The sequence below is a fragment of the Gaeumannomyces tritici genome (genome assembly GCF_000145635.1).
Source record: "Gaeumannomyces tritici R3-111a-1 unplaced genomic scaffold supercont2.3, whole genome shotgun sequence".
NCBI classification, from domain to species: domain Eukaryota; kingdom Fungi; phylum Ascomycota; class Sordariomycetes; order Magnaporthales; family Magnaporthaceae; genus Gaeumannomyces; species Gaeumannomyces tritici.
Window position 1 is genome coordinate 460,080 of NW_008804547.1, and position 24,421 is coordinate 484,500.

Consider the following 24,421-nt stretch of genomic DNA (forward strand, 5'->3'; position numbering starts at 1 on the left):
GGTGAAATGCTTACCTCTGAAAGCATCAAAGCATAGCGCACGCCCAGCTCGTTGCCAATGTACTTGAGGCGGCCGCAGACCCAGGCCCGCTGGGCGTCAGTGGTATAGTCCTGCGAATGGACGCACGTGAGCGGCCAGGTGAGGAAGTAGCCCGACAGGCCCTTGACGACCTCGTCGGAGCCGCAGGCGAAGCCCGAGAGGTCGTGGCGCGCGATGACGTCCTTGCGACTGAGGTGCCAGCCGAGGTGGTAGGGCACCGAGGCGATGATGTCGGTGATGACGTCGACGGACGTGCGCGCCGCCGTCGCGTACTCGGGCGTGGTGCGGTAGTCGACGGGCGAGCAGACCCAGGCGGCGCACCGCACGATGATGGACGCCATGATGAGCCGCGACGTGCGGCACATGTTTGTGACGCTGGCTATCCAGAAGTCCGGGTACATGTCGACGCGCCCCGGGAACACCTCGGCCTTGGAGTAGTCCCCGCCCGGCACGTTGTCCTCCCACGCCACCGTCTTGTGGCGCCAGCCGGGCGGGACGTCCCTGAGCCACGTAACGGCCTCCTGGTCGATCAGCTGGGCGCGCCGTATCAGCGCGAGCATGAGCTCGATGTTCTCGGGCGTCCGGGCCAGCGTCGTCATCAGCTTGGTCACCTCGGCCCGCAGCTCTCCGGCCTTGATGTTGATGCTTTGGCAACTCGCAGCCGCCGCCGACTTGACCGCATCAGCCATCCACCACTCGATCCCATATATTGGCGCCTTGCCAGTGGTGAGTGTGTGGATAATCTGCGGCGGGGGCATGGAGTGTTAGTCATTCGTCGTGCTATCCATGTGTAATTCATACACCCTTCACTCTGTCTTACCATTTGAGTTCTGACAGCGATCCATAGCAGAAGGCCAATTTTGCTCCGCAGTTGATTCCTGCCCCGAGCCTTGACGATTTGAACGGCGCCCTCGATGTGGGAACCCCAGGCAAACATTCCCATTTGCTTTGCCGTAATGTTCTGTTTGCCGAAAGGGACTATGCGTTAGCAACGACTCGGCCACGTGCCAGGTCAGATTTCCACCACCTCTTCCTTACCTCGAACAGGCCAAGCAGCAGCACAGCAGCCAGGATCGAGTCGGTTTTGGAGGCCTCTGGATCGCGGAGGGCAACATTTGTTTGAGCTAGGGCCTTTGTGTAGGCACCCAGAGCACGCTCTCCAAAGTTGATGCCGTTGGCCGTGACCTTGTTACCCAGCGAGGCAAGGGCGCAGGCGTTGAAGGCGTGCGTCAGATGGCTGTCGCTGGACTCGTTCTTCATCATTGGGACGAGGTAGTCCATGAAGCCGCGAGAGCCGTCCTGGTGCGGGACCAGGACGAAGTTTGCAAAGAAGTGGCATGTCGCGTGCTGCTCAGGCGGTATGGCAAGGTTGGGGACGATGACCGATATCTGGTTGCTGAAGGGGTCCCGGGAGTGGGCCAGAGCCTGGCTGCCCCGGCCGTCGGCCTCCGCATCGGGGCGGGGGCCCTGCTTCTGGGCCAATGCCTTGCGGTTGGCCTTTTGCGCCCTCCGCTCCGTGGCCTTGGTCTCGTTGCGGAAGACCAGGTCGAATTCGTCCTTGTATCCAGGACATTGCCGCCGTGACTTGGCACATTGGTTGCAAGTCGGCTTGGTCTCGTCACACTATTGGGAGCGGTTGTGTTAGTTGCCGATATTCTTCCATCTCCTCATTGGACCAGCTAGCCAGGTAACCGGCTAGCCAACTCGACATCTCCAATCGACGAGGCCGAGAACAGCCCTTTTGGCACCGTACCTTGATGCGCCGGGTCCTGCACATCTGGCAGCCCCGCGAGGGTTTTCCGCAGTACACCATTGTGGCGCTCCAGACGTCTAGTCCGGGTGGTGTAAGTAGGGGTTTTTTTTTTTAGTTTGGTTCTCGGAACTTTAGCAGACCGGTTGGGGTGACAGCACAAGAGGAAGATGGCGATGACAGAAAGAAGGTTTCAAATCGATGCGCCGTCGGGTGTAGATAAGTAGCGCGGTGTGTCGGCTGGAGAGGTTCCATCAGCCAAGCGAGCACTGCAGGATCCGTGCTGCGTCGCTTGAATGGGTACGAGAGAAGGAGAGCGATGGGCTCCACCCGGGAGACCAGGGATGCGGACAAGGACAACAGCGGACAGGGGAGGGTGGAGATTCCCGCACAGGTTGCAGTGGGAGAGCGTGGAACCACACGCCGGAGGAGCCGGTGTCGGTAGCCGAACAAAGTTCGTCACTCCTCTGCAGGAAGATTTGGTGAACAGGCGAGGATATGAAATGGAACGGGCGGGGCAACGATACGTGACGCAATATGAATGAATACTGGCTGAACGTTTCCCTTGGCAGAAAATGGGCGTGGTGGCAACCAAACCACACAGGCAGGCAGGTGGGCAGGCAAGGCAACCAAGACGGGTGTCAGTCGAGCACAGACATAGGGACAGGACGAGCTAAAAGTGAAGGAGAGGACAGTTGGTTGGTGTCTATTGCTATCGGAAACTGAGAGGAGGGGGAGGGGGGGCGTTTTGAGTGCACGCTCCGCGTCGGACCATCCAATGTTGCTGGCAGCAGCCCAGCCAGTCCAGCCACCGATCATCTGTTTGCGAGCCTGTGTGCGCTCACCCTCGCTAGGCGCCTAGAAGACAAGCTGAGCGACGACGAGGGGGAGGACAAGGATAAGCCTGTCTGGGGCGCTCCGGAAGAAGAAAGCCATGAGTGCTGAAGAGCTTCAAGCCGTCCGCCGACAAAGGGGTCTTGCTGGCCCTATCCATGGGGCAACACGGAGGGTGGGATGTGGTGGACGCAGGAGCAAGCCGGGGGTTCTCCCGGCAGCAGCACAGCCGGGACTAGGGTCAAACGTGAGGTGGGCCAACATGGGTGCCTTGCAGGGCGTCCTGGCCGTGCGTGGCCCGCCGCTCGTCCTTACTTGGACATGGCTAGTTTAACCCCCGGCATTTTTATTTCTCAGTAGACGTCGTGCAAGAGCGGCCGATTGTGCTTGAGAGGAGATGCGCTCTATGTGGAGCGTAATCTTTTCCAGTTGCGAAATCACATGGGAGACCAACCCTAGCGTAGATATAGCACGGAAACCGATGTCTAGGCGACAGAGATCCAAGAAGCAACTAGCCGTTAGCAGGGGAAGCTGAAGGAACTCAACTCACCGGACACCCTGCAGCTTTACTGCGGGCCGCACAAGACAGTCTGGCCGGCCAGAGAGCACCTTGTCGTCACCTCGGACACGAGCCAAGAGAATTCTGCCTCTATCCGGTTTAGGTAGGCTTCACGCAGCCTGTGTGGCCATGCTCTGGAAGGAGACCCGCTCAATATCGCTCACACAGGAGGTCAAGTCCTAGGCATGGGAAGGGAATAATACAAGGCAGCTTATACCCTCTCAAGCCGGTTTAATTCAACAAATGGTCTGAAAAAGGGCTTCGGATGAGGTAACTCTATTATCAAGCCACTGCGTGAGAATAACTTTTGCAATCCCTACTCATCTAATGTGCCTGTTGAATTAAACCGGCTTAAGAGGGTACTAGGTATATCTCAGGATTGCCTCGATTCGTCTCCCTGAAAGGGAGCCGCGGAGCGTACAGGGCAACCAGTTTGCCAACACGCCAAGGTAACAGCCGGGCAGGGCGCAGAGCCATCACTCGTCGGGGGTCACCTGTGGTTTTTGCTTTGGGCTGGTTGGTGCCGGCTTGGCTCTGACTGGGTCGATGTTGCGTAGTGTGCTTACTTTCCAACGCAGGTACCTACTACCTATGTATGTACAGCGTATAGATCCGGCGCATGGCATGGCATGGCATGGCACCACACTTCATCCGGCCTGAGGTGGATATGTTTTGTTTGCTGGAATGCCCGTTGGTGCAGCAGATTTGGTCTTCCGTCCCCTCTACCCCAGATGCCAGGCCGATTGACGGGCGACTTGCGTGTTTTCTCCAGGCAGGAGGTGTGTGGGATCCGCAACGTGTGTGGCCTGGGCTTCTGCTGGTGTCTGGTCTCGAATGGCAGTTCATCAACCCCGGATGGATGCAATCAAAAAGGATGGACAAGCTGGGTGGGATGAGACCAACAAAACAAAAAAAAGCAAGAGAGGGGCAGGGGATGGGGTTGGCAGGAGGTCATTGCGCACCGGCGCTCTGACACAGTCGAACACGCTGAGACAGCCACTAGCTTGCGCTAGGCAGGAACCAGACACCGCTCGTGCCCGCCCCCCGCTGCACCGTCGCACCATGTCACGTTACAGTGTGAGCGTCACCCAGCACTGGAGATTTTTCGGGTGGGATGGAATCGTTCCTTGGCCACTCCCATCCAGACCAGCCGATGCGAGGCGACGGATTTCGATGTGACGGCTAGCCTCAAGCTGATTAGACTGTACGCACGGGCGCTGTGGCGTATGACTATCTGACTGGCTTGCCTGTCTGGGTCCGCCTGACAGCATCGACGAGATTGAACGCGAGGAGCGAACTCGCGAACTATCGAACGCTCGCTCGAACGCCATGGATGGATGAACTTTTCACGTGACATACTCACTCACTCCACTCACTTAACTAACCACCCCCACCCGCCCAAAACACTAAAAAGCACCATCCCCACCGTCACGGTCGCCGGCAAAAGATTGGGATCGGTGAGGCTCGAACTCACGACCTTAGGATTGCCCTTGTTCAGGTCATACTGTTTCGTTGTCAGGTTTTGACCCCTGACCACGGGTATGAGACCTACGCGCTAGCCAACTGCGCCACGATCCCTGTGGAACTTCTTGTTGGGTTGCGGTGACGGCGGGAGGGATATATCGGGAGCTTGTGTGCCAAGAGGTGGGATGGTGTGCGGGGTGAGCCAAGTGGCCAGCGCTGGTGGGGTGACAGGGTTTGCTGATGCTGGGCCGCGGCCAATGAGCATCCCCGCCAGGCAAGCGCCCAGACCGGGCTCTATCATGTTAGGGTTTGCTGGATGGGGCAGCGGCACGGCAGCTGGGTGGTCGCATTCTGACATGGAGGCGGCATCCATCAGTCAATCAATCAAGGTCATCCGAACTTGGCTCCTTGAGCGTACACTGCTCCCACAGCCTGGAGTGCTATGTATATACGATATTTGGGTGCCATCAGGCAGGTCTCTGCTCTCGGATCCCCTCTTCTCAGCCGACTAAGTACCTACTGTTCTCAGGGCACACACATCGAGGTGTTTGCCCGGGTGGGTACTCGGTGAGGTCCCTTCGCACAGCAATGCAGCATGCCCTGATCCGTTGATTATTCTGCGGGTGCTGCCCCAATACGGGCAGCCCCTGGCTTCTTGCTTTGCTTGCTTCCCGATCTATCCTGCGCCTCCGTCACAGCCTGCCGTGCTGCTCCAACGAGGCTTGCCCTGCCGTGCTTAAACCCTTGCCCATCCTCGGGTTCGGATCCTGCGACACCGTTATGACAGGCATGGTTAGAGTAGGTAGGGGTCGGTCCCAAGGCTGAAACCTACTTGCCCAGAATGGACTCTGGACTTCGCCCCAACCTGCCACCAACAGCCCCATCGACCGTTTTGCGCCTTGGTGGGCCTCTCTCGCCTTGGAATGGCCGCAGCCAGGCCAGTTGGAAAGGGAACGCAAATCACTCACAGCTCCGCTCTACCCATCGCCGCGTTCATCATGTGACGGGCAGGACGGCCATGATCCCCTTTAAGAACACCGAACGGCCTGACCGAGGTCGGCCTGGTCGAGGAAGTCGGGCCCCACGGCGGGGGTCGGTCGTCGCCAGCCACTGTCCTATGGATACTTACTGGTGTTGTGCTATATCGTGTTGTCAGTCGTGTATGGCACGTCTCTCTGACTCTCGGCACATTTGCTGCTGTTAGGCAGAGCAGGAGGCACGGTACGGGCAGTCCTTGCACGGGGAGGGTGTGGTCGACGTGCCCATCACCCGGCCATATCCATTGCTTTTGATTGACTGTAACTGACCACGTCCACCAACCCCCCGGTGGCTAAAAACAGAACCTTGTCGCTTTGGGCTTTGGGCTCGGCCAAAATGCTCCACCAGATGATAATTTTGGGGGACCGTCAAATCTGCCCAATCTCACCCGCACGAGCACTACCTTGACTAATCACGACAGCCTCGGTGCGTAGTTATTCGATCCTCCGTGGTAGCTGTCGTGCATCGTCGATGGCGGCGCCCCTGGGGTCTACTTCAGGTTCGTTTTCCTACACGGCGCTTCGACCGGCCGCGTCTCGCGGCTCGCCAGCGGGGTACAGCTGGTCCGGGTCGACGTCGTTGACCTGAACGGTAGATGTCCTCAACACTTTCTTGGTCAGGGTGGCCTTCCTTCCCTGGAGGGCTGCAACATCAGATCCCTATTTTGTGCATGGTATACGGTTATTATCTCACGGACGATAAGGATCGTTACTCGCCACTACTATGAAATCTCCCAGCTTGGAAATAAAAGTACGAAGCTCTTACCAAGACTGTCGGTAAACATGACAAAAAAGGAGAAGGAAGGGGGAAAGAAGGGGGAAAGAAGAAGAAGAAAATACAACGTGCCAGTTGCTGCCGTGACACCGTTCCCCTACCGTCCCCCTTGACCGGGAATCGTGCCCCCGGCATCAAAAACAACAGCAGCGGGAGGAACCCCAGCCCGCCGAGCGGCCAGCTACCGCGCGTACTACTCCTTGGGGACCCTCCTCCCCTAATCCTCCTACACGCTGTAGCCCGCCGACTTCCAGACGGCGAGCTGCTTGCAGAACCCGGCGTTGGGCAGCACGCGCGGCCTCTTGCCGACGACGAGGGCCCGCGCCTTCTCAAAGCACAGCTCGTGGCCGCCGCCCGGGCGGATGGCGCCGGGTCCCGCGACCAGGCGCCGGGCTTGAAGGTGAGTAGCGAGATGCGGGTGGCGATGCCATGCCTCCTATGCGTGTCTGGATCCTCAGAGCTTTCCACGTTCCCCAGGTGAGGACCGGGAAGGATCTCCGATGTGTTTGGCGGGTACCTTGTCCCGCCCTACCTAGCTACATCGAAAAGATGCTGCGGGCCTCGCGATATTTATACATCTACTTATTTTCTCTTGCCGTGATATGATGGAGCGCGTCTTTGAACCGTCCTTACGCTCCTAACGAACCGCTGCCTGGAGTCGAGGTCTCAGATCCTACCCCTACCCTAATTGGCTCATCGGGTGTGCCTTGTACGTCTTGTGTGAATGCACATCCTGCCTGGCCTGGCAGCTAAGTTCAAAGGCCAACATGAGGGCTTAGATATAAACACAAGCAGGAGCCCTATCAGTCGAGTCCCAACACTGCAACCCAGCCTCACTGCTGCCTAGCACTTTTGCAGACAAGCACCATAATCAAGTACCAACTAGGAAGAAATTGAAGGCCAAGACCATGGTAGGTCATCTGTCGCTGTCTGCTTTTTCGTTTTCAAGGCCATTATGGCACGCGGTTGACCTCCGAGGAGTACCGTGGCGACCTGCACCAGCTCGTACTACTACCTCGCGCGTCTGGTCGATGAGGGTGGGAGGCTGGAGCTGATCGAGGTCGAGATCGAGGACGGACTCACTCACTCATGGGCCTCAGTCGGCCAGGCCCTCGCCATGATGGCCGCTGCGGAGCCGGCGTCTGAGCTGGGGCGGTTCATCCAGGAGAGAGACATCTTTCTGCGCAAGGCGGCGGTTGGGGATGGGCTGGGTTTAGAGGGGAAGTAGATCGTGTACGAAGACCAGGTAGGAAATGGAACAGGAAGGGAGACGTCAAGAAAAAAAAGGACACAGAAAAGGTTCCAGACATGTCAGCCCAGCGTTTCGGGTGCATAGTTCTATTTGATCGCCGTGCTCGGCTTGGTCCAACTGGACATATCAACTTCTACTCATCGCCGAATGCAGACCGCGGCGGGGCCTGTAGCCAGGTCAAACCAACATGTACGCGGCGTAAAAGGGGCTCAATAAATTCTGCAAAGTTGCCTTGCTTTCCCCAACACTGCGCCTGACCCGGAACCCGCAGTCCGCGCGCATGGCTCGAGGCGGGAGCTAAGCTGCCATCCGCAGCATCACGCTTCTGGAGGATAGCGCGCGTGCGACAGCCAAGTATTTACTATACAAGCCAGCTCCTATTGGCGTTGTTCGTTGAACAGGCCGGCCACACCCTCCAGGTCAGGGCTGTTCCCTCGAGCTGCCCCTTGCCCTGCTACGCCGCCAGCGTTGGACCCGAGCACAGGCGCCGTCATAAACTCCTGCGCCATCTTGGAACGGCCCGCCTTCTTGCCGCCGCGACCCGACTCGCCGCCGAATCCGCCGGCCCTGCTGAGCTTTCCCATCTCAGACACGCTGACGCCCTTGAGATCCTTGAGGAGGTCCAGCACTACGGCGCGCTGCTGCCGAGGGTTGAGGCCTGGCCGCGACACGTACTCGATGGCCGTGACCACGTCGACCTCCTTGAGCCCCGGCAGCGAGAGCAGCACCCGCTTGGGCGTCTCGGTGAACGCACAGTAGTGTGCCAGGATGGACGCGATGAGAGCCGCAAGCTCCTTTTGCAGGTCGACAAAGTATGGCTCATGCATCGACGTGATGCACGCCATCAGCACCTCGGAAGAGACGAACTCGCGGATCGCCCCGGCCGTCTCTTGGGGGATCGGAAACTCGTCTGGGACGTGTCCCTTAGTCGCTGGCGAAGGGCCGTTTCCGCTGTCCTGCGCCCGACGCTCCGAGGTAGAGAACTCGGGCACAATGTAGCGAAAGACTCGCAGCACCACTCCGCAACACCTGCTGTCGCGCATGCGTATTGCGTGCACGCAGAACAGGAGAAGTGGCTCCACTATTGCCGACTGCATCAGACAGAACTTGCGGAGCGTTGGGAACGCCTGAGGATGCGGAGCTGACGGTCCAGAAGCTTCGGGATCTGCGGTGCCGCAGCAAGTTAGCCAGCGCCCCTGATCACGCCGCAACACGAGAACTGCACTTACTTGTCCTCTGAGGATCCAGGAAATCAGCCACCATGACAACCGCCGTGTATGTCAGCTGTCGCAGGATGCTCTCGGCCTTCATCTCCTCCGTCAGCTCATCCCCACCCGACTGGACGCCCTGCTGGAACCCAAGTTTTTCCCACTCCGAGTTGATCTTGGTGTCCATCTGCTGAAAACACGCTGCCAGCAGCGGAGGCAGGAAATGGCCCCGGAGCTGCACCGGGCAGTGATCCACCAGATACCGCACCAAGTTGAGGAGGTTGACTATTTGGTGCGTCGACAAGCACACCGAGTCCGCAAAGAGCGCCAACGAGAGAGGTCCGGGGAGCTCCTCGAAGCCGTAGAACTGGACATCAAGTCGGCTCATGCAGAAGAGAATGGCGTAGCACGTGTCGCGCACGAACCGCACCGACCCGCGGATCGACGAGGCAAGTCCCTCGAGGGTGGACTTCTTGTCCACGACTCGAGCGTAGAACTCGTCCTTGCTGCCCTCGGATATTCCTGCCTGCCAAAACCTGTCCGCGAGTACACGCCCCACGATGGACTGCATCTCCTGCGGCAGCATGGCCCAGTTGTTCTGATTGTGGCAGGCGTGTGCGTGTTTGAGAAGCTGTAGTAGATGCGGCAGGATGATGGGGAACCCATCCTGCCACAGAGCACAAGAGGCCTCGTAAGGCGGCGTGTGCTTGTCGAGCTTCTCGACCGAGTAAGTCAAGAAGGTCTTGGTTGGCCGTAATGGTAGCATCTGCGTTATGCGTTAGTGTTTTGAATAGAATGCAGAAAACATTTAGGCGTTGCCTTTGGGTCTCTTACCCCATGGCGCTCTTCTAGCTCTGCCTGCAGCGCCAGACCCTCTGCATCCAGCTGGACTGAGCCCCAGTCGGCGATTTTGTGAACCTCTTTGCGGACCAGGTATTGCTGGGCCTTGTCCAGAGCCATCAGCTCACAGAACCCGGTATATGACGACAAAGCCTGCTGCAAGCCCTCGTTGTTCCACAGTGCCTTAACTGGGTTGATGAACGGCTCTAGCCTCAAGATCCTGGACTGCTGATCCAGCTTGGAGGCGCGATGGCTGATTGGAAGTCAGTAGACTGTCACCCGGAGTACAAAAGACAAGGAGAGCGCTAGCACATACATGATGATGAACAGGAACGACTGGTAGGCAAGCTGCCGCTTCTCGTCCAGTGTCCCCGAAGAGATCATCTCATTGACCTTGGCAGCGATCTGGTCGTAGACGTCCAGAAGATGGTCAGGCATCTTTGAGGCCAACCTCTGCAGCTCGACCATGCTCTCTGACTGCAGATCCTTGATGGCTTCGTTCAACAGCTTGTGTTCTGGTTGTGGAGCAGGCCAAGTCACAAGGATATGCTCTAGCACCTTCAGCATAAAACCTGCATTCTTGTCCAGTGCCGTGGTCGAAAATGCGACCAGGAGCTGCAGTGTCCGCTTCCGGATCACCGGATCCTGACGAGTACAAGTCATGGCGTCAGATCACACACGCTCGAGCAAAGCCGAGCTCTTCGTCTCCCAGACATACCTCCATCTGCCTTTCTAGTAGGCGGTTGCACCATGACTCGAAGCTCTCCTCGAGCGTCGACTTTTGTTGTTGCTGCAAATGTCCATCGTCCGTCAGTCAGCACTGCTTTCATTGCTTGGGTGGTTGATGAGGGCACTAGTCCGTCTCACATCCGCCTGGGAATCTGGGTCTACGCCTTGTCGCCACTTAACGTAGCCCTTGAGGGCCGACTCAATGACGGTGAATCGCGCATCCACGCTAAGAGTCTCCATCGAGTTTTTATTGTAGCTCGCCACTACATTTCGCCCGAGGCCTTGTCAGTAACTAGACGTAACACTAGGGGGTATGAGGGCCCGGCTCATGTCGAGCACCTTGATATGTACTGACCGTCCAGGGCCTTTCCGGCATAGAGGTTATTCAGCACATCGTCGGCCTGACCGAGTATGTGTTGGAAAGCATCAACCAGCTTCAGCTGCACGATGCTCTCAATGACCTGGGAGCTATACCGACGGTAGTTGCCCAGGAAGGCGTGTCTCTCAGGAGGGGTGTCGGTGTCCTCTATCAGGAAAAGGTACGTGGGGTCTCTCGTATCTTCGGGTAGGCTTTCATATTGGATAAGCCGAGAGCTGCAAACGTTCAGCAGATGGCCAAGCAAGGCTGTGCTAGCTATCGTGGGCCCAAACTTGGAGTTGTGCAGGAGCCTGGTCCAGGTGACGAGAACAGGGATCGATACCACCAAGCTCTGGCTCCCAAGGACCTCGCCCAAGAAGTCAAAGAAGCCCTGCAGAGGGATATCCTCGGGCAGACTCGAGGTTCTCCTGTCGAGATAGTTGCCTAAGCATGAGATCATCTGCAACCGGGAGTCAGCACGTCTCGGCCATTGATGCAGCTGCCCTTTGCGAATCTCTCTGATCACATAGCCTTCGGGGGCGGCACAAGATTGGGGTGCCGGCTTACTTCTGAAAACTTCTTGGCAAACTGGTACTTGTCGTCGTCAATGTCCTCCGGGTCCACCGCGGACGACCACTCAAAGAGTTTCCTGGCCAGGTCGACAAACTTTGGGTCATACATGGGCACAACCAGGTTCACAAAATCATCGTCGACAAAGCTGGTACGGGCATACAGAGCATGCAGAGCCTCGAGCGAAGCCTACAACATTTTAAACATACATCTGTTAGCATCACAGAAGGGAACAGTGGCGTGGGATGGTCATGGCGAATAGTGAGCAGAGGTAGTGTGGTGGGGTAAAGGGGGGCCAGATGGAGAGATACGAGAAAAAGGGGTCATGCCTTCTGCACAGCAACGTGAGGCGCTGCTAGGGCGTTGCACATGAGCCCAACGCAACCGGAGCTTGACAGGGCCTGGGGGATGGCCCAGGGCATGACCGAATGGAGGGTGGAGAGCGCTCTGGTGGCGCACGCGCGGATGTCCTCGTTGTTCTGGACATCACCACCGAGACAGTCACCCAGCAGCAGGGACACGCGCACAATCCAGCCCTCTTCACCGGACCTGACGTTCTGGACGACGGACCTGGTGGGAAAGTGCTCAGTCAGGACAGCGACGGGGGTGAAGATGTCGACGCAGATCTTGTTGAGGATGTTCTCGCGCATGGCCACCACGGGGTCGTCGCCGCCGCCAAAGATCTCGTCCGACAGCGACTCGAGGATAAAGAGGACGAGCTCTTTGTGAACGGTGGGACCGGGGATGCTCCACAGGCGCACGAGGAGGTCGTCCATCTGCAGCCAGTCCGGGCCCCAGCACCGCTTTGCGACCTCGACCCAGAGCTGAGCAATCTTGTTTCGGATGTAGAGCTGGTCCTCCCTCCCGACGCCCTCAGCTAGTTGCAACACCCAGCCGCGCAGGTAGCCCAGCTGGTCCGGCGAGTATTCGGCCCATTTGTGCTTTATGGCGTGCTCGAGAAGCGAGAGGCCGTAGTGGCGGACGATGGGCGAGTTGGCCTTGACAGCGGCCAGGTTAAAGCCCACCGAGGGCGACTGGCTCAGCGTCTTGACGCCCTCTAGGAAATCCTGAGCCTCGCGGCGAGATTCGTTTGTAGACTGCGGGTTGTAGATCAGGTTCAGGGCGTCATGGATCTTGGGCACGGCCTCGGCCTCGGCGGCCCCGAGGCCACCGCCGCCGCCCATGCCGTTGGCGGGTGGCGGGGCTTCCATGTGCAGGAGCGGTCGGCAGAACGGGCGAGGTCGTGATAGCGAGACTTGATACGAGTAGCAGCCCGGCAGCGTGGCTGGTGAGCGCGAGCCGGGGATCTAGAAGCCGGAGCACGGAGGGGGGGCGGGGCGGGCGGTGTAGCTTCGCGAGCTGTGTGTTTGGGAAAAGCTAGCAAAGTAGGAGCTAGGTTACGACGTTAGAAAGCGATGTCTCGATCCAGAAGGGCTCTCGTTGAGAAGACTGTCGTTGGATTGCGCCTTAGCGCAGGTTCGTAGGCGCAGGACTAAGTGGCGCGCTCCGCATTCATGTTTGGGCAGAAAATCGCAGGCGGTAGCAGCCAGAGATAAAGAGGTGAGTTGGGATGAAGGCTTTGGAGAGTCGCAGCCAGGGGTTTGAAAGCGGCTCCTCGATCGCCTTGTGCCCGACAGACACTTTCACCGCGGTTTGCGTGGCGCCTTGGCTGGGAGCTCTGAGTCTGTAGCAAAGATGGCGGCGCTTTATCAACCTTACCAGCAGAACAAGCTCACCTCAGGCTGGGCCCGAGGGGGTGGACTAGTGTCGAATCAAAGCTGGGCGTCGGGCATGCATGCAAAACCCGTCAGTGCCGCCCATGCACTGGCACTCTGCGCGCCCAGTCGCGCGGTCTGGCCTGGGCTGTGGCACCAGCAGCTAGCCTACACTCAAGTGGGGCCCTGGCAGCGTGACTCCTTCGGTGCCTGCATGCGCCGGCGCGATGCCCCACAGCCTGCCTCCCACTGGTCGCCTGAGCGGGAGCCTCACTGTGGCAGCAAGCAAAGCCCGGCACCCCACGATTCACCAAGTCCCGCTAAAGCGGACCCCTGAATGTCTTCCTGAACTGCATTGGACATGATGTAGCCCATCGTTTTCAAGCATTGAGTGTGGTTGCGATAAACCGATCTGTGTGCAAGGTTGAGGATATTCCTATAAATTTCGACCCAAGGTAAACTGGGGGGTGAATTTGCACCCATTTACACACCTGGATACATACCTGTGGAAGCTAGCCACCAGGTATAGTCCTCCAGCAAGCTCGTGACAAGGATCAACAGAACACCTCTAGACAGACTCCGAACACGGCCCCGGACACTAAAAATGCCGAATCTGAGGTTGCAAAAGGAACCGAGCAAAAGAACAATAGATAAACACCCCGGAACAAAACCTCATCGCCTCATCCGGGCCTGCTGGAACTCATACATGAGCCCAAGTACTCCGACATCGGGCTCCTGCCCCTTGGCGGTACTGTTCTCCCTAGACAGCGCCTTGGTAGGCGACGTCTGCCATGTCGACTCGTCCAGGTCACCGCCGCTTTCGTACACATCCACATCTCCGGGTTTGCCCACCTGAGAATCCTCCCGTCCATCCTCGGCTGCGGCCTCTTGTATGATGTTGCGATCGCCAGGATACCCACCGCGCTGTTGGTGGCGTGGTCTGGTCAAGCTCATGTTGCCGAAAGCCGAAGCTGCGGGCTGATTGTGCGGGTCCAAAAGTACCGATGCCATCGGTGAGGGCTGCGGCATGGCGGACCTGAAATGAGGAGCCCTCGCCGCCGCCTGCACCCCCGATGCCTGGGCCCGACCCCCACTTCCGCGACCGCGCTCCCGGCCCGCGATACGCGATTGTTGCATGTCAGCCGCCAGCGTGGGCGAGTAGAGACCCGGGAATGAGGGATGCGGCTGGAACTGATGCCGGGAACCGTGTTGGTGGCTGCCCGGTAGGCCGGTCTTGGGGTTGATGACGTAATTATCCAAAAAGCCGTAGAAGGATGCCGCCATCTTGCCATGCTTGGTGGAGTAGTAGCCGTCCCTCATGTCAGCTGCCGGCTGCTTCTGGTTCTCGACGCCTTTCTTGAAGTCAAAGACAGCAAAAGAACAGACGTATCCCAGGCCGTCAACGTGAATTGTAAATTCACGGAAGAAATCGATGATCTGATCGCTCGTCTTGGGGAGGCTGATCAGTAGGACTAGGGGCGTCAGCAGAATGCTGATGATCTCTTCGAGGAATATCAGTGGTTTTGGCTTGTAGAGCTCCGCGAACTCGGTCTTGACGTCGGTGCTGTGCAACCGGTCCTGCCAGTGATCCGGCTCATAGTGCGTGTAGCCGATGACACTCTTCATTGCGTACTCGGGATCATAGACTTCGTTCTCGTCCGATACGTTTCCTCGAGCGGCGGCCCAGACAGCTCCCAAAACTCCAATGTAGAAGACGGCAGTCCTGTCTGGCGTGATTTCGAAGCTGAGAAACATCTCCGAGTCGAAGAGCGTTGCCACCGCCAACACCGCAACGATCGAACCGGCAATGAATGAGATGGTGCGTGCCACCTGCTCTGTCTTCCGTTTGGGGAACTGGTCGATGTATACCTTCGCAAACGGCTGCGACATTTTGAGACGGGCATTGAACAAGTGCTCGAGCTCATTGAACTCTCTGAACTTCCACAGCGCCAGGGAGGTATAGGCCCTGGCACCGATCGCCGAGGGATCGCTCCTGAATTCCTGCAGGCAAAGCGGGTCATGTGGTCAGTATCTCCGTCCTGAATGAATTTTCAATCAGGAAGCATGCACAAGAACTCACATGGAAATACATGAGGAAGTATACTACAATGAGATACAGTGCGATGAAGGGCGCGCTGACAAGGACCATGAATCCGGCGAATGCGAAGCGTGTCCGCAGCTTCTGGCTCAGCTGGCCGCGACGCCCGGCCCTCAGGAACTCCTCGTTGACCTGACCATTGGCGTCAAAGACAAAATCCAGGATACTGAATTCAATGGCGAACTTTATGCACTGCGACATGTGCTGCCTCTTCCTCAGGAACGGAAGGGGTATTGTTAGATCGAGAACGTCCTTGTTGAGGAGAGCAATGAGGAAGTTCTCTCTCCTCATGATGCGGTTGCATATGTCATGCGCATCCAGCCGCTCCTTGGATTGACTACCGACCCAGGCACGCTGAACCCCCGTTAGGTTGGTAGCTGTCTTGGGGTGTGAGTCCCGCAGAGCCATCATCCTCGCAACAACATCTTGCCACGAGACAGATTGCATGTCGTCTTCGGGTATGTTGAGAAGGTGTGTGTAGAATTCTCGAAGAAGGCGCAGTTGACCGAGACTCAATATGAGACTGATGCCCCGAAACACAATCCATACTGCGAAGAGCCACAGCCCCAAGTTCCAGACGGTGCCCATTTTCTGGGTGCACTGGGGAATGGTGACTTCCGACAACTCTTTGCTCTGCGGGATCTTGCGATAGTCGACGCATTGAGTGAGGAAAGTCAAGAAGACAACGACAAACGTTGCGTTTCTGGCGGAAACAATATGTCAGTGAGGGAGGGGTTCAGGTGGGCAGGGCGCTATGCCGCAGGAAGATGGGCTTACACAAGCTCGAGCACGACGTCCAGGATGATGCACCAGAACCCCGAGGCTTGATAGTAATGGTAGACGTTGGTAGTAAACTTGTCGAGATTGGAGACATTAACCCATCTCCACATGGCCCTCTCTCGAGGACTACCGGCGACGCGATCAGCTGTAATAGGAGGAGCTGGCTGGCCGGGCCTTCCCGGACCGCTGCCCCGTGGGTGGCCATCGTCGACATGTAGCCTCTGCTGGTTCTGCGTAGCCTCCCACTGCCCCCTGGTCTTTCTTGACGATGGACCAGGCACCGCAGGCTGTCGTGCCTGCTCCCGGTTGGAGGCAGGTGGTTGCTTTTGCGCAGGTCCCTGTGGCGCTTCGACTAGGAGGGACTCTGGGACGTCGTTGTCGACGTCGTCCTCGGGAACTCCTGCCATCCAACGCGACGCAGCCGTGGTGGAGCGGTCGTGGAATCCGTGTTGGGTAGAGGGGCCGGCATCACTCGGGGACATGGAAATCCGGCTGCCCTCGGCAGCGAGCCTCTCTGCTTCATCGAGATCATAATCTTGGAATGGCCTGTTCAGATTCTCCTGGTCGATGTCGATGCCAGCGCCCCCCTCGATGTCCGCAGCCGAGTCTCTGCCCCTCAGCTCTTCGTAAAATGACCGGCCTCGACCCTGTGGAAGCAACCGCGAGAATGCGTTGGACGCCATGGCTGCTACCGGCTTTTTGTCTGCTGGTGAGTTACTGACGGCTGCATGGCAGGGCTTGTTGGCGCGCCTAGATACTTGTGCTGCGTACAGCGGACAGGGACAGCTGGATCACAAGACGTTGGCTCCTTGCGAGGGTTTCGAAGCGTCAGATATGATCAGAAGTGCAGTCGAGGCTTGCGATGGCTCGTCGTTTGAATGCCAACGGGCAAATCACGGATGGGAGCAAGTCGGCCAGGAGCTCAAGAGCGGCAGAATAGAGAGGCTGGGGACAGATTTGGACGAAAGCCGGGTGTGGGTGCTGAGCAGGCAAAGTGCGGGCGTCGGGCGGACATGGAAGGGTCGAGTCGATGCGTTTGCGCACGCGATGGGGTCTCAGTGACGCAGGCCGGTCATATGCTTCGGGCGCACCGCAGGGTTGTCATTGTCGGCTGGCATGGAGGGTGCTTCCCAAGTCAGCTAAGTGGGCATTTGATCGGGGCGCTGATTATCGTTTAATTTCTGCTCTTGTTCTCGTGGAGAGCACCAGACAAATGCTGCAATCGACAAGCAGGCAAGAACCTACCTGAAAATAACGGATGCGAGGCTCAGCCTGGTGGGTGTGCGGGATGGAGGCAGAAGCCGTCACAGCGAGGTCGGCCTTTACGGGCAGGCACCCTGGTATCCAGTGGTGACGGATGGGGCTGTCAGTGGGGAGTCCAGAGGCAGATGACGCGCCTGTCGGGGATCAGCTGATATGCAACGCCAGGGCGGTGAATGTTTGTGCCGGGGATATTCGAGCGCTGCTGGGGCCTTTGGTGTTCGCCGCCTTCAGCCCCATGTCACCCCCATAGTCCCCACACAGCCCGTCGGAGCTTCCGAAAGCTGCGGCTGGTCCATCCTATGGAGCTCAGCTTTGCTGGCCTCAGCGTGCAGTAAGCCGTTGCGATATTGAGCACCACTTTCCAGTACCATTTAACCCGCCAAACACGCCCTTATCTCTGACTTCCCAAGCTGTGTTACTCTAACCCCAGTCTCCGCCACAGACCAATGCCATCTGTCCCGCCGAAAAGTTTCGGGTCGAGGTGACGCTCGGGAGTCGTTCTGCGTGCAAATTCAGGGGCAAGCAGCGACGAGCAGCCTCAGTGTGTCCACAATGGCCGCCGCCACGCCAGCTTCTAGTGCGGGTGCCAGTTCGGGTCCCCCAACTGCCCTTAAAGGCTCCTTGAATCCTCTTTCATCCAAGGTCACCTCGGTGCTGTCAACTTCGTACGCGGACTCCGAGTTCCGAGACGCGCTCGCGCTCCTGGACAGCCGCGGCCTACAGAACTCGGCTGAGACCCGGCGACGCCTCCGGCTTGACCTCCAGAAAGAGGTCATCGACAGCAATGGCCAGATCATCAACGAGTTTGGCCGAGTTGCAGACGTGAGTAGGCGTTGCGTCACAACCTGTTCTTATGTTGCAACAATGACTGATCAACTGCTCGATCCAGCAACTACGGCGCATAGGCAACACAATAGAAAAACTGAATAAGGGGTATTCAGAAATGAAAAGCCAGATCACGGCGGCTCACGATGCCACATCGCCAGTGTTACAGGAGGCTTCGTCGCTCATGGCCGAAAAGCACCAGGTGGAGACGAAACAACGTCTCCTCAGGTCCTTCCAGAGCCACTTCCTGCTCTCCGAGGACGAGGTTGCTGTTCTGACGCTTTCTGCCGAACCGGTCGATGATCGCTTCTTTAATGTGCTTTCCAAGGCGCGTCGAATCAGCAAGGACTGTGAGATTCTACTCGGATTTGAAAACCAAACGCTGGGACTCCAGATCACGGAGCAGACCTCCAAAAATCTGGACCTGGCATTCCAGAAACTGTACAGGTGGATTCAACGCGAATTCAAGACGCTGAACCTAGAAAGCCCCCAGATCGGCTCTTCGATACGCCGGGCGCTACGGGTGCTCGCTGAGCGCCCGACCCTCTTCCAGAACTGCCTTGACTTCTTCGCCGAGGCGCGCGAGCACGTTCTATCGGATGCCTTCTTCACGGCCCTCACTGGAAACAGGAGCGGCGGCGGCGTAGACCACTCTGTCAAGCCCATAGAGCTGACTGCACACGACCCCTTGCGCTACGTTAGCGACATGCTCGCCTGGACCCACTCTGCTACCGTCAGCGAGCGGGAGGCGCTCGAGGTCCTTTTTGTCTCGGATGGCGACGAGATCGCACGGGGAATCCAGTCCGGCCGCGACACCGAGGTATGGCGCCTCGTGGATGAGGATGGCGCGGAGGCGCCCGAGTTTGACCCGGTCAAAGCGCTCAATGAGCTTGTCGACCGTGACGTCTCGGGCGCTGCTCGCCTCCTTAGGCAGCGGGTGGAGCATGTCATTCAAGCCAGCGAGGACACCATTTTGGCATACAAGCTTGTCAATCTACTCAACTTCTATCGCACCACCTTCACCAAGCTCCTCGGCCAGGAGTCGGTGCTTGTTGAATCTCTGCGCAATCTCGAGCTGGAGGCTCTCCGACAATTCAGGTCGCTGATGCGTGACCACATCGCGACACTGCAGGGCGACTTTCAGCACGTGCCCACTGACCTCGCGCCTCCCGACTTTCTGCAGTCATCGCTGCAGCAGCTAAATGCCATCATGAAGACATACGACACGTCCTTGACGGCCTCGGCAGACCGCGAAGCCGACTTCCAACCTATTTTGGCCGAAGCTCTCGACCCCTTTGTTACCGGATGCAGGGGCCTCGCAAAGGGAATGGTGGCGCCTGCCAACGCCGTGTTTCTCATCAACTGCCTGCTGACCACCAAGAGCGCGCTGGCTCCGTTTGACTTCACGCGCGGGCGGGTGGAGCAGCTACAGTCGGAGGTTTCAGAGGAAAGCATTCGGCTGACGGAGTGGCAGTACCGGTTCTTGCGGGATGAGTCTGGGCTCGATGCGGTGTTTGAAGCACTGCGGCCTCTGAGCAACCAGCCCGAGGATGTTAAAAAGATCAAGTCACTGGAGCTGCTCTCACCATCGGCTCTGCTGCAGGCCAGTCAGGTCCTGGACGACTTCCTGCCGTCGGCCCTATTGGACGCGCTCGAGAATATCAAGCGCCTCCGAGATTCGGGGCTTGCGCGCAGAATCACCGAGGATGCCGCCGAGCGATTCTGCGTCGATTTTGAGCACGTCGAGGATATGCTCATCTGGGCCGACGAGCTGGCGGAGCAGGAGCGCTTGGCCGAAGGTCGTGCAGGGGACGAAGATGACGATGACAATGATGGCGTGCAGAATCTTCGTTCCGTGTTCCCGCGGACGACGGGAGAGATCCGGGTGCTACTGTCGTAAGGGTTTGAATAGAACGGGTGCGTGTATCGCCTTAATTATATATTTTTGGTAATTCCTTTTGGCCTTCACCCTTCCCGTCTGGGCGCTTGGAAGCCGCAGAGAATACCCTAACCCTGCCCCCAGCGTCCAGCCTTCCACCCCACCACGCTCCGTTCAGTTACGTCACTTCATGCCATTTGGGAGCACGGCTCTTGACAGCGCAGAATCACTGGCGTGGAAGGAGCCGACACTCACCAAATACACAGACATCAGCAGCCCCAGAGACCTGTGTTAGACGGCCTGGCGCTTGGTCAGCTCATCGAACCCGCCGCCAACGGAGCCTTTGGCGCTCATCGGATCCGAGAGCACGAACAAAGAGGCTGTAATGTGGCTCCGACGATGGATGTCAACAAGCCCTTGACTGCGCGGCTGACATCAACTTACGATCAATGTTTTGACGATTGCAAAGTCGCCATCGCGCTAGAAGAAAAGGTGACAGCCATCAAACCATCTCGGTACGTCTCGGGCACCAACTAACCGCCTGCACGCGGACAGGATGAAATCGCTGCCGCCGATCGACTTTGGAACACCGTCGTCGAGAAAATACGCAGCTTCAGGCGCCGCGTGCCCCCTTCTCATGCCTTCCAGACCGAGACGGGCCAGGACGCCATCAAGGGCCTGCACGAGCTCGAGCTGACGGCACAGGAGCATCTTGATCTCCACGAGGGCCTGCGTTTATCGCTGCAAAGCTTCACCATCGCCGAATCATCCTCGAGCCTACCAGCCCCTTCGCCTGTCTGCGAAGATGACTCGTCGAAATGCCTAGACCCTCCTCCATTACCATTACGCCCATCGTTGCCTCCCCGGCGGATCAGCTCGCCTGCGCGTGCCGCCGTATTGAACGGCAGATCAAGCTCCGACTCTAGCAGGTCTCAGCCGTACCTCGACGCTGCTGCATCTTCATCCTCTGTTCCTATACTAGCCTCGCCATCTTCGGACCGAAGGGCGGACAGGTCGGCGAGCCCAGCGACGCACAAGTTCAGGAAGACGCTTAGAACTGGAAAGCCCGGCTTCCGGCTCAGGGACGCGGTGCCCACTGCTCCAGGGGCCGACAAGGCTGCCGCCGCGGCATGGATCGCCCGTGACTCCAGGTTGACGGAGCGGGTCCCCAGTGTTGGGGAAGCCTCCTCGAGCGTACTACCACCTGCTCCTCGAGCGCCCAACCCCGCACCTGAGCAATCCAGCCTCCGTTATGATCGCCATACCCGTCGGCTCGTTCCCAGAGATAACGCGAGGAGCGGGGATCCGCTGCCGTCGCTGTCTCCTAGCGCTGCCACGGCGGCTTCAAGGAAGGTCACAAATACTTCAGGGAAGATAGAAGTCCCTGGGTCGAGAGATAGGCCACCAGGTGCTCGGCATAATCGGAGCTCGTCCAGTGACAGCCCCACCCGGCGCCGGCATCAACCGAATAGAGGCGTGGAAGCCGCCCCCGACGCTGGGAGCCCACGGGCACGCCCCAGCAGGCGGCCTGTGGGAAGCTTGCGGCCACAAGATCCAGAGAACCGAAGAAGCATCGATAGGACGCTGTCTGGCGATTCAAGACATGAGAGGCTTCTGAGGCACGAGCCTCTTACGGCAGAGGTGGCCGCAAACGACGGCGCCCAGGACCCCATCGACAGCTGGGATTCAAAGGACTCACCCCCGCTGGAGCATGAAGATAACGAAAACACCCTCGAAGAGACAGCGTTATCGGCTTGGGCCACCAGACGGGAGTGGGTACTGCAGAACCTGCCGCCTGGTGTCGAGAAGCACACCGCGACGCAAATATTGGACGAGATCGATCCCAGGAAGGACGTGGTGCACTGGGGGTCTATAGCAGGGCTGGAGGAGGCCAAGAACGCCCTGAAGGAGGCTGTGGTTTATCCATTTCTGCGCCCTGACCTGTTCAGGGGTCTCCGCGAGCCCCCAAAAGGGATCCTGCTCTTTGGACCACCTGGCACAGGCAAAACCATGCTCGCCCGCGCCATTGCCACCGAGTCCCAGTCGACGTTTGTTGCCATCACAGCCAGCACCCTAAACAGCAAGTATCTTGGCGAGTCGGAGAAACATGTGCGCGCTCTCTTCACCGTGGCTAGGCTGCTCGCTCCCAGCATCATCTTCATCGACGAGGTCGACTCGGTCCTCTCCCAGAGGTCGAGCTCCAGCGAGCACGAGGCCAGCCGACGACTCAAGACGGAGTTCCTTATCCAGTGGAGCAACCTGGAGAAATCCACCATTGGCAAAACGAATGGACAGAGCGACAACAGGGTGCTGGTGCTGGCCGCGACCAACCGCCCGTGGGACCTGGATGATGCGGCAACGCGCAGGTTCGCCCGCCGACAGTATATCCCGCTGCCTGAGGCGGAAACGCGGGGCGTGCAGCTTCGGACACTTCTCGAGTCGGAACTAAAGCATTGCCTGAGTTACACCGATATTGAGGAGCTCGTAGGGCTGACGGATGGTAGGTGTACCCGATAGAGCCCCTATAGCAGTCCGCTGTTGGTGCATGGTGTATTCTCGTTCCAGGATCTGACCAGGAAATAGGCTATTCGGGGTCGGACCTGACGCATCTTGCGCGACAGGCGTCATACGGTCCCCTGAGATCACACGGTGAGGCGGTTCTACACATGACGCCGGACGAGATCCGGCCGATTGACATGTCGGACTTTGTTGCCTGCCTCAAGACGGTGCGGCCAAGCGTGAACCAGGACAGCCTCAAACAGTTTGAGGACTGGGCCAAGCAGTTTGGCGAGAGGATCGGGTAGCTATGGGCCGCCTGTGACATCACGGCATCACTAACGCGTCGCATCATACGTGACCGGATATTCAAAATCAGACAGAACGGCAAACAGAGCCAAGACGGGCCAGTTTCGGGTATGCATGTGTATAACGGAAGAAACTATGTGTAAATATATATATACGGTAACACTAGGACTTCTGCCGAACGAAGTGATACCCCTCGGACCTCGGAATTCCGTTTTTTTTTTTTTGTCCAAAAAGGTTGGAGTTGGTATGGTACGATCTAGATCAAGGCGCGAGCGTGCCTATGGCGAAACAAGCGCGACCCGTGCCGGATGGCTGCGGTGGTAGCTTGGATACACGGCCATTTTGGGGTGATTTAAAGAGACAGAACGTATATCTTACAGCCGGGATACTACAGCCGATCACCATCTAGGCCTCAACCCAGCATCAGGCTAGTTAGTACACCAACGAGTGGTGGGTATTGGGTCGTTTGCTTGCGTCTCTTATTCCTTTGATATCATGATCCATGCATGTCCATACTGCCACGACCCCTTCCCGACAAATCGTCGAAGCCCGGGCGGGCACATGAAGGTGGAGAAACGTTCTCACTCCCTGTCAAGTGTTGCGAGGGAGGAACATGGTGCTGAGCAAATAACAATGAGGTTTATGCGGACACCTCTGATGAGGGCGCCTCTGCTGCCGGTGCCGGTGCCGCCCCTGCCCTCGCCGGCGCTGACGGCGGCCTGTAGGCCGCCTCAGCCCTCGCCAGCCTGGCCCTCTTGAGGCGCTTCTTCTCCTCCTTCTCGGCTAGGCGGGCCTTTTCGGCCTCGGCGTCGCGGACCGAACGACGCTCGAGCTTGGCGGCGCGCTTGGCCTCGGCCTCGGCCACGCGGTCAGCGATGGACGGCACGGGGGGCCGCTCCTCGGCGGGCCGGCCGGCGGCCGCGACGATCTGCGTCACGACGTGGCGCTTGTGCCGCGAGCAGCGCCAGCCGGGCTGCATCGAGATGACGTCGCCCGTGACGAGGGAGTTGTTGGGGTCGTGGACGAGGTGGGTTTCGGGGCGCTTGAAGTGCTGTTTTTGGGGGGGAAGGGGAGGTGTTAGTGTGAGCTTGGTTGTATGGTCCTTCTTTTTGATCTAGATAGGAGGGCTTGGTTTTTTTTTTTTCGGGGGGGTTTTTTTTCTAACTTGCCTTCTTGACTTGGTCATTCCACACGCGCCCGCCGACGCGCACCTTGACGGTGCGGTCCATCAGGCCGGCCGACACGACGACGCCCTGGACCTCGCGGAAGCCGCGCTTCGCCGCGGCCAGCATCGGCGTCGACATGGCGGCTTGTGAAGTGGGGTATGCACCCCGGGGGGTCTGTGCCGTCTCCTTTGGTTTGCTCGAACGGCCCTCGTTTTATTTGTCGTCCTTGGCCCTGCCGGGCTCTTTGCGCTGGTCCGACCAGGGGAGGGAGGCGTGTCGTCGGTGGTAAGCGGGAGGCGGCGTGGTGCGCTATCTGGTCGTCGTCGTCGCAAGGCTGGTGCTGCTGCTGCTAATTTTTGCTCCGAGAGCGTCGTCGAAGCTCAATTGGGACCCACCCGGTACCTCCACGTCGGAGAGTCTCTGATTGGCCAAGCGAAAATCAAGGGGGATTGAAGCAATTCCTAGGCTTTTTTTT

At 58.3% G+C, this 24,421-nt stretch overlaps 8 protein-coding genes and 1 non-coding gene across 9 annotated transcripts in view; 4 read left to right on the forward strand and 5 right to left on the reverse strand.

Annotated features, from left to right (window-relative positions):
• The window catches only part of GGTG_05245 (hypothetical protein), a 3,335-nt gene extending 852 nt beyond the window's left edge, over positions 1–2,483 (reverse strand). Inside the window, exons 1-4 of the mRNA XM_009223044.1 lie at positions 1,793–2,483; positions 1,078–1,662; positions 860–1,000; positions 15–782 (exon numbers count right to left, since the gene is read on the reverse strand). Coding sequence (XP_009221308.1) covers positions 15–782; positions 860–1,000; positions 1,078–1,662; positions 1,793–1,852 — 1,554 coding nt within the window. The 5' untranslated portion in view covers positions 1,853–2,483. The remainder of the gene's footprint in view (positions 1–14; positions 783–859; positions 1,001–1,077; positions 1,663–1,792) is intronic.
• Positions 2,484–4,631: 2,148 nt separating this feature from the next.
• On the reverse strand, positions 4,632–4,760 carry GGTG_20100. The gene has a single exon. It is a non-coding gene; the product is annotated as a tRNA-Met (tRNA).
• Positions 4,761–5,487: 727 nt separating this feature from the next.
• GGTG_05246 (hypothetical protein) lies at positions 5,488–7,766 on the forward strand (the record flags this gene model as incomplete). Its single annotated transcript, XM_009223045.1, has 5 exons — positions 5,488–5,701; positions 5,851–5,867; positions 6,140–6,357; positions 6,609–6,935; positions 7,461–7,766. The coding sequence occupies 5 exons, from the start codon at positions 5,488–5,490 to the stop codon at positions 7,684–7,686; spliced, it is 1,002 nt and encodes a 333-aa protein (XP_009221309.1). The 3' UTR covers positions 7,687–7,766.
• Positions 7,767–7,822: 56 nt separating this feature from the next.
• Positions 7,823–13,151, reverse strand: GGTG_05247 (hypothetical protein). Its single transcript, XM_009223046.1, has 9 exons — positions 11,745–13,151; positions 11,413–11,604; positions 10,843–11,305; positions 10,626–10,750; positions 10,477–10,548; positions 10,075–10,403; positions 9,753–10,011; positions 8,940–9,684; positions 7,823–8,875 (listed from the first exon to the last, which is right to left on the reverse strand). Exons 1-9 carry the CDS (start codon positions 12,624–12,626, stop codon positions 8,088–8,090), a joined length of 3,855 nt encoding a protein of 1,284 aa, XP_009221310.1. The 5' UTR covers positions 12,627–13,151; the 3' UTR covers positions 7,823–8,087.
• Positions 12,953–13,467, forward strand: GGTG_05248 (hypothetical protein; the record flags this gene model as incomplete). Its single annotated transcript, XM_009223047.1, has 1 exon — positions 12,953–13,467. Exon 1 carries the CDS (start codon positions 13,111–13,113, stop codon positions 13,465–13,467), a length of 357 nt encoding a protein of 118 aa, XP_009221311.1. The 5' UTR covers positions 12,953–13,110.
• A 32-nt stretch (positions 13,468–13,499) lies between these two features.
• GGTG_05249 (autophagy-like protein 9) lies at positions 13,500–17,364 on the reverse strand. Its single transcript, XM_009223048.1, has 4 exons — positions 17,254–17,364; positions 16,006–17,119; positions 15,211–15,931; positions 13,500–15,131 (listed from the first exon to the last, which is right to left on the reverse strand). Exons 2-4 carry the CDS (start codon positions 16,689–16,691, stop codon positions 13,803–13,805), a joined length of 2,736 nt encoding a protein of 911 aa, XP_009221312.1. The 5' UTR covers positions 16,692–17,119; positions 17,254–17,364; the 3' UTR covers positions 13,500–13,802.
• Positions 17,365–17,823: 459 nt separating this feature from the next.
• GGTG_05250 (oligomeric Golgi complex subunit 6) lies at positions 17,824–19,996 on the forward strand (the record flags this gene model as incomplete). Its single annotated transcript, XM_009223049.1, has 2 exons — positions 17,824–18,093; positions 18,161–19,996. The coding sequence occupies 2 exons, from the start codon at positions 17,824–17,826 to the stop codon at positions 19,994–19,996; spliced, it is 2,106 nt and encodes a 701-aa protein (XP_009221313.1).
• Positions 19,997–20,374: 378 nt separating this feature from the next.
• On the forward strand, positions 20,375–23,006 carry GGTG_05251 (vacuolar protein sorting-associated protein 4; the record flags this gene model as incomplete). The annotated part of the gene is made up of 3 exons (XM_009223050.1): positions 20,375–20,467; positions 20,531–22,475; positions 22,559–23,006. The coding sequence occupies 3 exons, from the start codon at positions 20,375–20,377 to the stop codon at positions 22,777–22,779; spliced, it is 2,259 nt and encodes a 752-aa protein (XP_009221314.1). The 3' UTR covers positions 22,780–23,006.
• On the reverse strand, positions 22,824–24,325 carry GGTG_05252 (mitochondrial 37S ribosomal protein S17). The gene is made up of 2 exons (XM_009223051.1): positions 23,950–24,325; positions 22,824–23,831 (listed from the first exon to the last, which is right to left on the reverse strand). Exons 1-2 carry the CDS (start codon positions 24,082–24,084, stop codon positions 23,421–23,423), a joined length of 546 nt encoding a protein of 181 aa, XP_009221315.1. The 5' UTR covers positions 24,085–24,325; the 3' UTR covers positions 22,824–23,420.
• Positions 24,326–24,421: the final 96 nt, after the last annotated feature.